General features: G+C 47.2%; 1 protein-coding gene across 4 annotated transcripts in view; it reads right to left on the bottom strand.

The window, feature by feature from the left end:
* Positions 1–12,752, bottom strand: part of Mgat5 (alpha-1,6-mannosylglycoprotein 6-beta-N-acetylglucosaminyltransferase) — a 293,844-nt gene that overhangs the window by 188,782 nt on the left and 92,310 nt on the right. Inside the window, exons 1-2 of one of the 4 annotated variants that reach the window (XM_075987777.1) lie at positions 4,980–5,065; positions 4,491–4,875 (exon numbers count right to left, since the gene is read on the bottom strand). In XM_075987777.1, coding sequence (XP_075843892.1) covers positions 4,491–4,731 — 241 coding nt within the window. In that variant the 5' untranslated portion in view covers positions 4,732–4,875; positions 4,980–5,065. Of the gene's footprint in view, positions 1–4,490; positions 4,879–4,974; positions 5,066–12,752 lie in introns of those variants that run through there. The other 3 variants (XM_075987778.1, XM_075987774.1, XM_075987776.1) reach the window with 3 other exon arrangements.

Here is a 12,752-nt window from a genome sequence, read left to right as displayed (position 1 = left end):
GCTTGTATGGCCCATGGTGATTTTTTTTCTTTTTCTGGAATAAAGCTTACTTCTGGTTTAACAGACTTTGCTGGTCTGTCCCCCATCACTGTGTGACACCCAGACCCAACACTAGGAGCTTCCCTGGAGCTAAGCGCTCCAGTGGCAGGGGATGATAGAGTCATGGGACATAGCTGGACTACAGATCTCATTACGCTGCATCTTCAGAATGAGAGGCCTGAAGTGGCCCAGGCCTGGCCTTAGGTAAGAGAGCACCATCGGGGATGGGAACTTGGGTCAAGCAGTCAGAGACAGACTGGGTCACCCCAGAAACAAGAACATCATTGACTAGAGTGAATGACAGCATCTACCATGCCCTGACAGGCACAGCCCATGATGTGCTGGCCTGGGATAAGCAGGTGTGGCGAGGAGGCAGGAGCCAGCACCCTCTGCACCCCACGGATGAATGCCCCCACTGTTCTGCACAGGCTGCTGGGGACCTTCCAGCAGCCCATCTGAATGACCGAGTCCCAAAAGGAGTTCAGAGGTCGCTTTTCATTCTGTTTTCTGTTTCTTATTTCTTAAGAACAAAAGCAAGATAGAAAGACAGGAAAAACTGTGGAGAAGAGGCCTGAAGGGAACACTTCATTGCAAAGAGGTCTTGAAGCCTCTCATGCCCGAATCAAAAATTCCAGGACAGCTCATCTGTGCTGCAAAGGTGGCTGACGTGGAAATGACATTCCTTTCACATACAGATACTTTATGTTATAATAACAATGAACTAGGCTGAGGCCTGAATGTATACGACCTTGGATGGAGTTTCTATCATCTCCCCCAGCAATTAATATGCTTGTGGTCTCAGTTGTTTTCTTAACAAACTTAAGTAGCAAGGAGGATTCGGTCAAAAGCTGTAAGTTGCTGACTTCCTCAGAGCAAAGGAATCCTGAGTGGCTGCTGAATCCCTGAAGGCCATGACCAGAGAATGGGTTATGGTTACCGGGGAAGGGTGGACTGGAATGTTCCAGAAGTTGTGGGAAATGGACGTTGCTGTCGCCATGGTTCTAAGTAAGTGAATCTGCTATAAACAATGAGAGAGGCCGTTTGCCAGCACAACTTTATGTACATCATTAAACAGCGGTGTGAACCTGGCTCATGGGCAAAGCCTATGATCAGCTCTGCTGTTTCGGGATCTGGAAGCAGGGAATCTAACAAATCAGGAACGATCTAAAACCAACTATGAAAACTCTACCTGTTTATAGTAGACCATGATCCAATGTGGGAATGGGAGGAGAGGTTGCTTTCTTTCCTCTCCTTTGACAAGCTCAGACAAGTACATAATGCATTTTGGTAATGTCCACATACATTCTCTCTCTGTCTCTCTCTCTCTGTCTCTGTCTGTGTGTGTGTCTCTCTGTGTCTCTCTGTCTCTCTGTCTCTCTCTGTCTCTCTCTCTCTCTCTCTCTCTGTGTGTGTGTGTGTGTGTGTGTGTGTGTGTCTCACTCTCTCTCTCTCATTCTCCCCTCACTCCTATCAAGTTCCTTCTCAAATGAAAAGTTTATTCAATCTACTAATGGGATCCCTTTAAGCTAACCCATTCCTGGACACAGAGGATCAATTATTCATTCTTCCAGGGCAAATGTCTAGGCAGTACACTGACATGGGCTGTGTCTGTGGCAGACAAGCAAGAGACGACCCACATAGCCCAGCTAAGCCACACAGCATCCCATAGTCTCAGCACCTGCCTGAAACAGGACTTCATGTAGCTCAGACTGGCCTCTAAAATTCCATCTGTAGCCAAAGATGACTTTGAACTCCTGATCCTCCAGAGCCGTCTATCTGTCAATGTTACCAATGGTGGCGAGTTAAAGGAGAAGTGGGGCCATCAGAATGTCTCTCCAGCTTCCCAGGATTAGCACTAGGTCACACCCTAGCTAATATCACCATCACTTGGTTACTCGTATGCAAAATACTAAATCAAGGAAACAGTGAGGTTACCAAACTCCAGACTCCAAAACAAAATCAAATGAAAGCCACACAGCAGTAATCTATGTTAGAACACCTTTATTATCTCATACCAGAAGATATTGTTGATTGTCACAACTAGGGAGGGGCTACTGGTATCTCCTGCTAAAAGCTTACCACGTGTGCTAGTGATTTTAGCTGTCCACTTAACAAAGCCTATAATGGCCTGGCAAGAGTTTCAGTCAAGTAACTTCTTCTCTCTGGGCATGTCTGTGAGGGACTGTTGAACTTTTTAATTGATATGGGAAGGCCCAGCCCACTGTGGTGTTACTATTCCTAGCAGGAGGTCAAAGGCCATATAATTAAGCTATCTAGGCATGAGAATATGAGTCAGGGATGGAGACTGGGAGTGACCCAGCAAGTGGCGTTCCTCCATGGTTCTTGTATCCAGGTTCCTGACTCGACTTCCCTCAATGATGGACTCTGATCTGGAAGAGTAAGCCAAACAAATCCTTTCCCTCCCTAAGTTGCTTTTGGGCAGAGTGCTGTGTAACTGTGACAGAACACTAAAACCCTACGTAAGTAAATCTTCCTGGAATACAGACTGATCTAACCTAAAACATCAATAGGACCAGGAAACCCTGTCTCAGTGGACCTCACCACAGCAGGTTCTTACATAGCTCAAGCACACACACACTCTGGTAAGTTCCAGAAACTCAGTCCCACTGACCACTTAGATTGGCAAGTCAGCCTGGTGGGAGGAAAGCATGTTAGACTCGCTGATGACTCCCGATTCACTGTTTGCTGGTATGGGACTGAGTTTCTGCCCAATCACAGCTACTAATCATCACCAGAGTGCTATTCCTCAAGGTCATATCCTTGACTGGGCCCCAAAGCAAACACCAGCTCTTCTACACCACCACACTTGTCATCTACAGCCAAAGTCCCAAACACTGAGCCCACTCAAGTCTGTGGTGGATGGTTCAGTTTTCCATTTGATGACTAACAAGGACTCACCCTCTAGAAACCCCAGTCATTCTGGATCCTCAGTGACCAAAGGGCATCCGGGGAGAACGCATTTCCCAAGACAGTACAACCCAAAGTCCATTTGCCATGGATGTACTTCATAAGTGTTTGTATGCACATTTTTGCACCATCAGGGTCAGATGAGATGGCTCAGAGAGTAACGGCACTCACCATGCAAGCCTGATGACCTGAGTTCCATCCTCAGGACCCACATGGTCGAAGGAGAAAACCAACTTTGTCCTAAAGGCTGTCCTCTGACCTTCACTATGTGCAGTGGTGCGCATGCCCAGATACACGAATGGATGGGCATGCACACATGATGATGATGATGGAAAATCTATCAGAATATACACCAAACGCTGATTATGTTTATTGCAGAGCATAATTTTATGTGATTCTCCTCTTTTGTTTTTCTGTTTATACCTTCAATTTTTCTAAATTTAGCATAACTTTTGCTAACATAAAAATAAGATATATTTCACATACATACTTTATTTTTATATGTCTAAATATATATACGTGTGTGTGTGTGTGTGTGTGTGGTCTCATGTAACTCAGGCTAGCCACAAAGGCCCTCCGTAGCTGAGGATGGCCCTGTGTATCTGATCTTCAGGCATGTGCCCCTATGCACTGATCCAACCTAGAGGCTCCAAGCATGCTAGGAAAGCCCTCATGTGTCGTTTTAAAAAGAACTTGAGGCACCTGAAAATGACCAATGAGGACAAGAAGATTTCTTTCAGAATGGGCAAAATCAAAGACAACAATAAAGCCTGGGAAATCAAACATTAAAGCTACAGGGCAGTTTATTAGCTCCACGCTGACCTTGATGTTATCCAAAACATCAGCCCCCTCACCCCCCCCTGCATCTAATTACATTCTGTTTAAGGACAGATAATGAAAATGTTTGTCTGCATTCCCTGAACACACTCCTCTGAGCACAGTATAGAAATATGCTGACGGACTGGGGACTGACTACGGACACAATACAGACAGCTGAAGTGTGCTGACCGGCATGCCTGGGGATGGGGGTCTGGGTTACGGGAGCTTAGAGTCCCCCAAAGAGCACTTGTTACCTTTCTAAAAGCGCAGCAATGGGCTGGGAAGGTGGTTCTGTCAGTAGAAGGGCTTGCTGGACAAGCATGAAGACCTGAGTTCAGATCCCCCGAATCCACATACAGCTAGATACAGTAGCATGCATGTATAATCCCAGTGTGTCTATACAGAGACGGGAGGCAGAGACAAGAAAATCTCGCCGAGGGTCAGGAGGCAGCTAGCTTGGCTGCCAAGAAGAGATTTTGGTGCAGACAAGGTAAAATGTAAGGACTCACACCTGAGATTATCCTCTGGCGTGCATATCCACACTCGCATATATAAATACAGAGATGAAAAGGATACACATGCAAAACCAAATATGATCACTGCTCATGAGAACAGAGAATCCTCAAACCATAACAAGACCACATGTCCCTCCAAAGTCGAGGCACGCCCAACGGAGCAAGCCATCCCCGTGTCTCCACACTCACCATAAGCTGTCATGACACCGGCATATGGGCCATCCACCACGTTCCTGTTTTCTTCGGCCAGCGCTTTAATGTACCTTTTGCTGAGATCCAGGATCTGCTCCCGCAGCATGGAGCTGCTCTCAGGCTGAGTTCGCTGCTGGATGGTGAAGTGCAGAAGCATCATCCCCCATATGAAGCCAAAAGTCACCAGGAAAAAGCCCAGCTTCTGAGAGGACAACTTCCAGGGAGTAAAGAAAGCCATCTCTCTCTAGCAAGGTAGCCTCCCGTGGCTCTCAAGGCGCAGAAGGTGAAGGCAAGTTCATGGTGCAGGCTGGGGCGGAGGGTGCACGATGGCCGCTCTCACTCCGGCTCCTGAGTCAGCTGATTTCCTTCCCTGGCTTCCATTCTGCTGTGAAGGAGGAACACAGTTAGCAACGTGGTCGTAGCCAAACACAATGATCAGGAACAGCATCTGCACTAAGGTAGCTTTCCACGAAATACCCACTCAACGTCTGGCTCCGTGTGCTTTAGGCTAAAATCTGGGAGCCGTGAGCCCAGAAGAGAAATGTGGCAAAGCACCATAAAGTTGTACAAATACACTGGAGGAAGTGTGCGTCTGAGTGCGTGGACACAGGTGTGGAAGGGCTGTCCCCTTCTAGACCTCGTTCAAAACAGGAAGCGTGTTTTGCAAGGTACAGAGGAGATGGAAGGATATGCCACCAAATGTCAGCCAGCCCAGGGGGTGGGGGGGGGCACAGTCCCGGGGCCACTTTGTACTTTGTGTATGTGTAACTTGAAAGTAGAAAGTCGTGACGAGCTTGGAGCCAAGTCTGTGCATACAGCTCGAGAACTGGGTAAGAAAGTGGAAGCGTCTTCAGGGAGCGCTAAGGAGGAAAGGGGAGAGGGTCCTGTGTTGTTCAAGCACGGCTAGATTTCACGATCAGCGTGGCAGCGTAAATGACTTTGAGGAGGGGAAGACGCCAGAGGCACAGCTCAGGTCATTTTGTTCCAGCTTTATGTTGGAGGTGCCAGAGATCAGAGCCAGAGCGCACGCTAAGCATTCGTTCTATGGTTGAGCTTCACCCCAACCTCTTGCACCAACTATCTGGAGCAAAAACTGCACCTCACAGGATCGCATGTCTGCTGCACAGGAAACCCAAGGCACCCGGCTGGCTGGCAGCTTCTCTGCGGTTCTCACTTTCACTGCCGTCCTGAGGCAAAACGAAAATTCAAAGGCAGAGTTTTGATGTGAAGGTGTTCCTCTCCCATCTGATAACAGCACAGACAGAGCCTGTGATCTCTATTGGGATTTCTCAGCAAGGAGGGCTGAGGAGAGGTTGCAGGTGGGTTGATGGGTATGCCCAGGTATGTGTTCTTTAGAGTCATGGCGCTAAACATTTTGTCACAGTGATAGAAAACTGACACAGGGGGCCCCCGTGTCCTGTTTAAAGAACTCTTGGGACAAAGATCCAGACTCTCCTACTTCCACTGGGATGATAAATCCCTCATCGACTGAAAATATCATTAAGTAGAAATCGTGTTTAATACATTTAAAACCGGCCAAGCAACGTAGTTTCAGCTTAGCCTTTTAAAATCATATTCAGAACGTTTGTTTTGGCCTACCGTTGATCACAGCCACCCAACTAACATAAAACCTACTTTGCAACGAAGTGTGTATCTCATGTAATCTATTGAACGCAACACTGAAAACCGAAAACAGTATGGGTACATGACTTCTCACGCCACTCTGACGTTCCAATATTTAGGTCAAAGGATCACAAGTCAAGCACTACCTGCATGCACCTGCTCAGAGGAAGACAATGGTCAGGCCTGGGGACACAGTGCAGTTGGTTTAATGCTTCCTAACACGCGTAAAGTCACAGCTTCAATCCCCAGTTAGGTAGAGGTGGGAGGAATTCAAGGTTATCGTTGGCTAAATAAAGGGTTCCAGGCTTGCCTAGACTACCTGAGATCCTTCCTCAAAAAAAACAAAACACAACACAAAACAAAACAAACCAAGTGGAGGCCTCAGTGGGTAAAGACCACGTACTCTTTGCAAGTACAAGGAGCAGACATGCAAAGCTGGGTAGGTGTGGCACCCACCTGTAAGCCCGGCACTTGGGAGACAGCCACAAAGGAAGCTGGTTAGCTAAGACTAAATAAACTGGCAAGCTCTGAGTTCAACTGAGAAACTCTGCCACAATAACTCAAGGAGAGTGACATCAACCCTGGGTCTTCACATGCACACTGCATACATGTATGCCCATACATATGTGAACATATATGCCCTATATGCACAGGACACATGAAAAATCAGATAAATAGGAAGGAGGAAGGAAGGGAGGAAGAAATTAAGAAAGACAAACAGGACTGAATGGTGGTGGAACACGCCTTTAGTCCCAGTACTTGGGAGGCAGAGGCAGGTAGATCTCTGAGTTCAAGGCCAGCTTGGTCTACAAAGTTCCTGGACAGTCAGGACTGTTACACAGAGAAACTCTGTCTCAGAAAACAAAAAACAAAAAAACAAAAACAAAACAGACAGACAATGACCACAGGGGGACAATAAAGTTTCTGATGGCTACATGTCCTTGTCTTGGGGGCACAATGGTAGCCAGTGGAATGGCATCGCCCTCTATAGACTGAGTCCTGCTGCCCCCAGGCCTGGGGACTGAATGTGAGCAAGAAGGAGCACCCGCCCTCAGAGGGCTAACACTTTGAACACCATCTCCCCTCCCCCAGTACATAAAGCAGCACTTCCTTCTAGATAATCCACCCATTATCACCTCAGATCTGAGGGGACTTTCCCTGGCTGTCTTAGCAGGGTGCTATAGCCAAAAGGGGACCTTCTGGGTGTTTTCTGTGACCATTTTAGAGACTGATCTTAACTGCTGACAAGATTACCCATAAACCTTCAGACAGGAAGTCCCATCCTCAGGACGGGCCTGAGCAAAAACTAGAACGAAGACCAGGCCTTCGGTAGGAGGCTTTGCTTTGGAAAGGTCCAAACTACCCAGATGGTACATTCTAGGCGTAAAATGAGGACTAAGCCAGCCAAATTATTCCAGCTCCGTGAGAGGGTGGCTTCTAGATTCACCTGGGAGACGGGCCTCTGGCCAAGCCTGTGAGGGATTATCTAGATTACACTGAGGAGTGTGGCAAGGCTCATCTTAACTGTGGGTGAAAGCCCTCCCTAGGTGGCATCTTGAACTGTATCAGTGGAGAGGGTGAGCCAGGATTCACTGCTCTGTGTTCCTGGTTGTGGATGGGATGTGACTGGTTGCTTAGGCTTCCGCCACCTTGACATCCCTACCATGATGGACTTGGAGGCAAGTTTTGCTCACTGGATTGTATCACAGCAACAGGAACAGAACAAGATACTCAGAGAGTACACATTTGGTATACCTCTGAACTCCTCTGAAGGGGGTTCAGAGCCATCGCGGGCTCCAATCAAAAGCAACCATATTTCCAGGAATGGCCTTTCCTCTCATAGGAAGCAGAATGTGAAACAAAAAAGCTATCAGCACACAGAGAACCACCTTAGCATTCACCTCCATGATTCCCATTAGGAACAAAGCTGTTATGACTTCAGGGGTCTGTCTCGGGGAAGATAAGAAGATCCCCGCATGTCTAGGAGGGACAGGAGGATAATGACAGGCTTTAGGATGACATCCTTACTGAATCTTGGTCCCATGAGAGGACTTGATGATCAGCAGTAACACACACACAGTGCAGAGCACTCAGACCAACAGCGATCAGAAAGCAGGCATTCGAGCTAAGAAAGTTTGCGGCAAGGCTGTTTACAATATTAATCACTCAGGCCTAGGGAGATAGCTCAGTAAGAAAGGTGCTTGCTCAGCCACCTGCAAACCTGAGTTCTATACACCAAAGCCACATAAAAATCTGGACATGGTGGTGAGCTTCCAATCCCAGTGTCAATGAAACTGTCAGACCCCTGAGACCCAGCCTACCTGGCAAGTGAGAGATCCTGTGTCTAAAAACATGATGTTTGCTCGGCTCCAGAGAAACAATGCCAGAGGCTGACTTCAGGTCTCTACATGCATGTACGTGTGCACCAACACACATAAATATGCACCCTCCCCACATACACAAGGAAAGGAGAGCAACACGGTCACCCTAAAGGCTAGTACCATCCCCTTCCTTCTCTTCTTCCTCCCTCCCTCCCTCCTTTCCTTTTCTCCTTCCTTCCTTCTCATCTTTCTCCCTCCCTCCCTTCTTCCCTTTCTTCCCAATCAAAATAAAATTTTTGCCAAGGACACATGCCAGTTCTAATAACAAAAGAAGAAAAATACACTTTATACCCAGATCCGCAGAGTCCCCCAAAAACCAACAAGGAGACTGAGTCCCATATATAAAAGCAAAAAGCCTTTATTCTTACACAAGTTCATGAACTGAACTCAGACTCTCAGTGTGCCCAAGGTATTGGCACAATTGGAGAGCCCTGAGAACAGCTGGGGTGGGGTTTTGATAGTAGCAGAGGGATTTTTTTTTAAGGTTCAGGACCCCTGATTGGCTGACATTTGCCTAGGGGTGCCCTGGTGAAAAAGGGACAGTGTGTGCTGGGCTAAGGGACACCAAGTGATCCTATTTACAATGGCTGGAACTTTAGGAATTTCCTTTGGATAGTCTGTACCTGAGTGGAGCATGGATGGTCTCAGTTCGTGGTCTCTCATGGAACCATATATTGCCATAGGGTAAACTGAGACTCAGGCCTACCTTCCTGCTGGTCTATACAGCCTGTCTTGGCAGGTGTGCACCAAGCTGCCCTGGGTCCTACAAGTACATTCAACATCTTTAATCACTGGGGAAAGGAGAATTAAATACCACAGAAGCAACAAGATAACACTTTGAACCCATTAGGATGGTTACCGAGCGCACCAGACGTCGGCACGGAACCTGCGGACTGTAAGTGGGTAAAGAAAATGGTATACCCTGTGGGAAACAGCCCAGTAGCTACTCAAATGCCCACACGGGGGTACAGACCATTCTGCACTCAGGAATTCCAGCTAGAGAAACAATAACATGATGTCTCCACATATCTATTTAAAAACAAAACACAGCAGGGTTATGGTGGTGCATGCCTTTTATCACCAGCCAGAGACGGGAATCTCTGGAATCTCTATGAGTTGGGGCCAGCCTGGTCTACAAAATGAGTTTCAGAATAGCCAGGGCTGTTACACAGAGAAAATCCTGTCTCGGAGTGGGGGTGGGGGACGACAAACAAAAACAAATAAACACCCTTGTACCACACCTGGTAAGGCACACATATGAATGGTGAGCTCACACATTCCAGTTCTCGGGTCTCTGAGCCTTTGAGATCAGCGGTCTACAAAGCCAGTTCCAGACCTGCCAGGGCTACCTACACAGTGAGATCCTGTCTCAAACAAAACAAAACAAAAAACAAAGAAGAAAGCCTGGTATACATCCTTTACAACACACCAAAAGTAAAACAACACAAATGACCATCAGCTGGTCAACTGGCAGGCAAAGCAGGAGTATGCAAACCACAGCTTTTAGGCAGAACAATATTTAGACAGAAAAAGGAGAAATCAGTGATGCTACATGTGTGACCCAAGAGCAGTCTGCTAAGTGAGAAAGAAAAGGTTTCTAGAAACTATTAATTACACGGTCATGGCGTGGGACACATGGCGACCATTGCTGCTGGACAAAGTTGAGCGTTTAAACACTGCTGGCCACTCTTCTCCAGCACCTTTTCACTTTCATTTTTAATGGTTCTCAATATTAATGTCTCTCCCTTTGGGAAATTTTGTGCAGGCTTTGGTAACAGATAAAAATTCATAACAGTGGTAGCCTGTCTAAACAAAATAATTCTTTGGAAAAACATCATCCCGCCACCTCGGAACCAGGAAATCCATTGTGTCCTCCTAATCACACCAAGAATCGGAATTTTAGAAATTTACTAGACACACCTGATCCCAAGGATGAATGCCTACAGTTCAGATCTAGAGCCTGGGGCCATTAAAGGCAAGAGTTCAGTGAATAAGTGCAGAGAGATGGTCCAGTCTAAGGGGGAAAGAGAAGACATCAGGACCTTCCCTCTTAGGAGCAACGGGAGGGGGTGGTAAGACTAAGACGCAAAGGGACACTTTTAGGGAACAGCTCAGTGCTTATGCCCTTAAGGAATGAAAACTGGCTCTTAAATTGTGCTGAAGTGTGAGGCCCACAGAAGTCCTCAATTTCCCAAGGTCAGGCTTTAGGATAAGGGTCTCCGTTCCCGGGAGGCTAGAGGAAAGTTCTTGCTGGCTGTGTCAGTCAATATCTTTATTTCTGGAAAGTGAAACTTGTGGCCCTTCCAGGACAGGTGCCAAGAGTCAAGGTCAATGCTAAATTCCTCAACCCCTCCTCTTAAGCCACAGCCCAATTTAATCCTGTGTCAAACTATAGAATATAAAAGGTTAAACCTGCTGGCAGCCGTCCTGGTTTACCTTTCTTACCCACTCTGCCTCCACCAAACACATACACTGAAGAGTCCAAGAATAAAATATAGAAATAAAGGAATATAGAAATATAAAGTTGTAAGTCCAAACACATTTTGGAAGAAAAAATAAAGCTGGCAGCCACTATTAACCTTTAACAAATGCTTTCTGCCTTAAAATCAGACATCCTGGCAGCCATGTGGACAGAGGTAAACTTTTAACCATTGTCTCTGCCTCCCAGCCTCCCTGCTAGGCAGGTCCTGCAGACAAAGGTTAGCTTCTAACTGTTGCCTCTGTGGGACCCTCTGCTTGTGTTCCCTTAATTTTTAACTGTGACTCTACTCTCTGCCTTGCATTCTTTCAGAGACAATGAAAAGGGCTGGGTCTAAAGCAGGTTGTGAAGAGGCAGACGTGTCCTAAATGGTTCTCAAAGGCTCATGAGCTTGAACACTTGGTCTCCACTGGTGGTGCTGTTGGAAAGGCTGTGGAGCCTTCAGGAGAAGGAGCCTTGCTGGAGGTGGGGCACTGGAGGTAGACCTTGAGGTTTCGGGAGTCTAGATTTGTTTAACCTCTGTCCTCAGATTTGTGACTGCATAAGCAAAGTGACCAGATGCCTCGCATTCCCGCCACCCTGCCTTCCCTCCCATGCTGGACCGTGTCCCTTCTTAGCCCCTGAGCCAGCCTTTACCTCTGATGATACTTCTTGCCACGTCCTGGCCATAGGAAGCTACTACTGCAGATATGTAACTATGAAGACACCGCAACAATGCACTCTACATGGTGAGAGTGGGAATCTTCCAACAGGGCAGTGAGAACCAAAGGCCCCCAAAAGCTTGGAGACTTGAGTTCTGTTTTGCAAATAGGCCTCTTGGGTCTCCGGCAGTCTCCTTCCCCATCCTCCAAGGTCGAGAAAGACCACACCGACCACACCATGTCATCACAAAGGGCTGACCAAGGCTAGCAGCACGACCCATACGGAGCCATTTGCCTCTGGTTCCCCAAACATGGATGGCCACTCTTAGCATCTCACCATCAACCTCACAGCCTATGCTCCAGGTGCCTCCTGGCATACGCTGCCTGGCAGATGCTGTTCGGATGAGGGCATTTCAGAAAACAGCCCAGCCCAAAGCGGTTAGAACCACTCTGACCAAGAAAGTGCTTCCAACTAGGCCTCTCTGGAGGCTCTGTGTGTTTTAGCACTCCCTGGTCCTAGAGAGGGTGGACAAAGCTAGAGAGGCCCTGCTAAGGGGGTGGTGCAGGCCTTTAATCCCGGTGCTAAACAAAAGCTAGAGATGCTCATTCATTCAGCAATGAAGCCAGCACCAACCCAGCACCCACCAGTCCCACAGACATCATACAACCTGACTGTGACTGCCTGCTCTAACTCGGTCCATTTCATACTTCTGTCAGACCTACGCATACCTGAATCCGTTCCTATCTATCTTTAACCTTGCCTAAGAGACCCATCTTTTTTTTTTTAAAACACTGCTTGGCCCATTAGTTCCAGCCTCTTTTTGGCTAGCTCTTACATATTGATCTAGCCCATTTCTAATATTCTGTGTAGCACCACGAGTTGGCTTACCAGGAAAGATCTTAACCTGCATCTGTCTGAAGTGAGAGAATCATGGCGACTCCCTGACTCGGCTTCTTTCTCCCAGCATTCTGTTCTGTCTACTCTGCCTACCTAATTTTCTGTCCTATTAGGGCCAAGCAGTTTTCTTTATTTAAGAGACCCATATTTATCTTCATTCTCTCTGATAATATTCAGGATTTCCCCAGACATCTGTGCTTGTCTCTGTTAGCTTTGCTACCCACACCCACACTTCCA

The sequence above is a fragment of the Microtus pennsylvanicus genome, chromosome 10, assembly GCF_037038515.1.
Source record: "Microtus pennsylvanicus isolate mMicPen1 chromosome 10, mMicPen1.hap1, whole genome shotgun sequence".
Taxonomy (NCBI): Eukaryota; Metazoa; Chordata; class Mammalia; order Rodentia; family Cricetidae; genus Microtus; species Microtus pennsylvanicus.
This window is presented reverse-complemented; position numbering and strand designations above follow the sequence as displayed.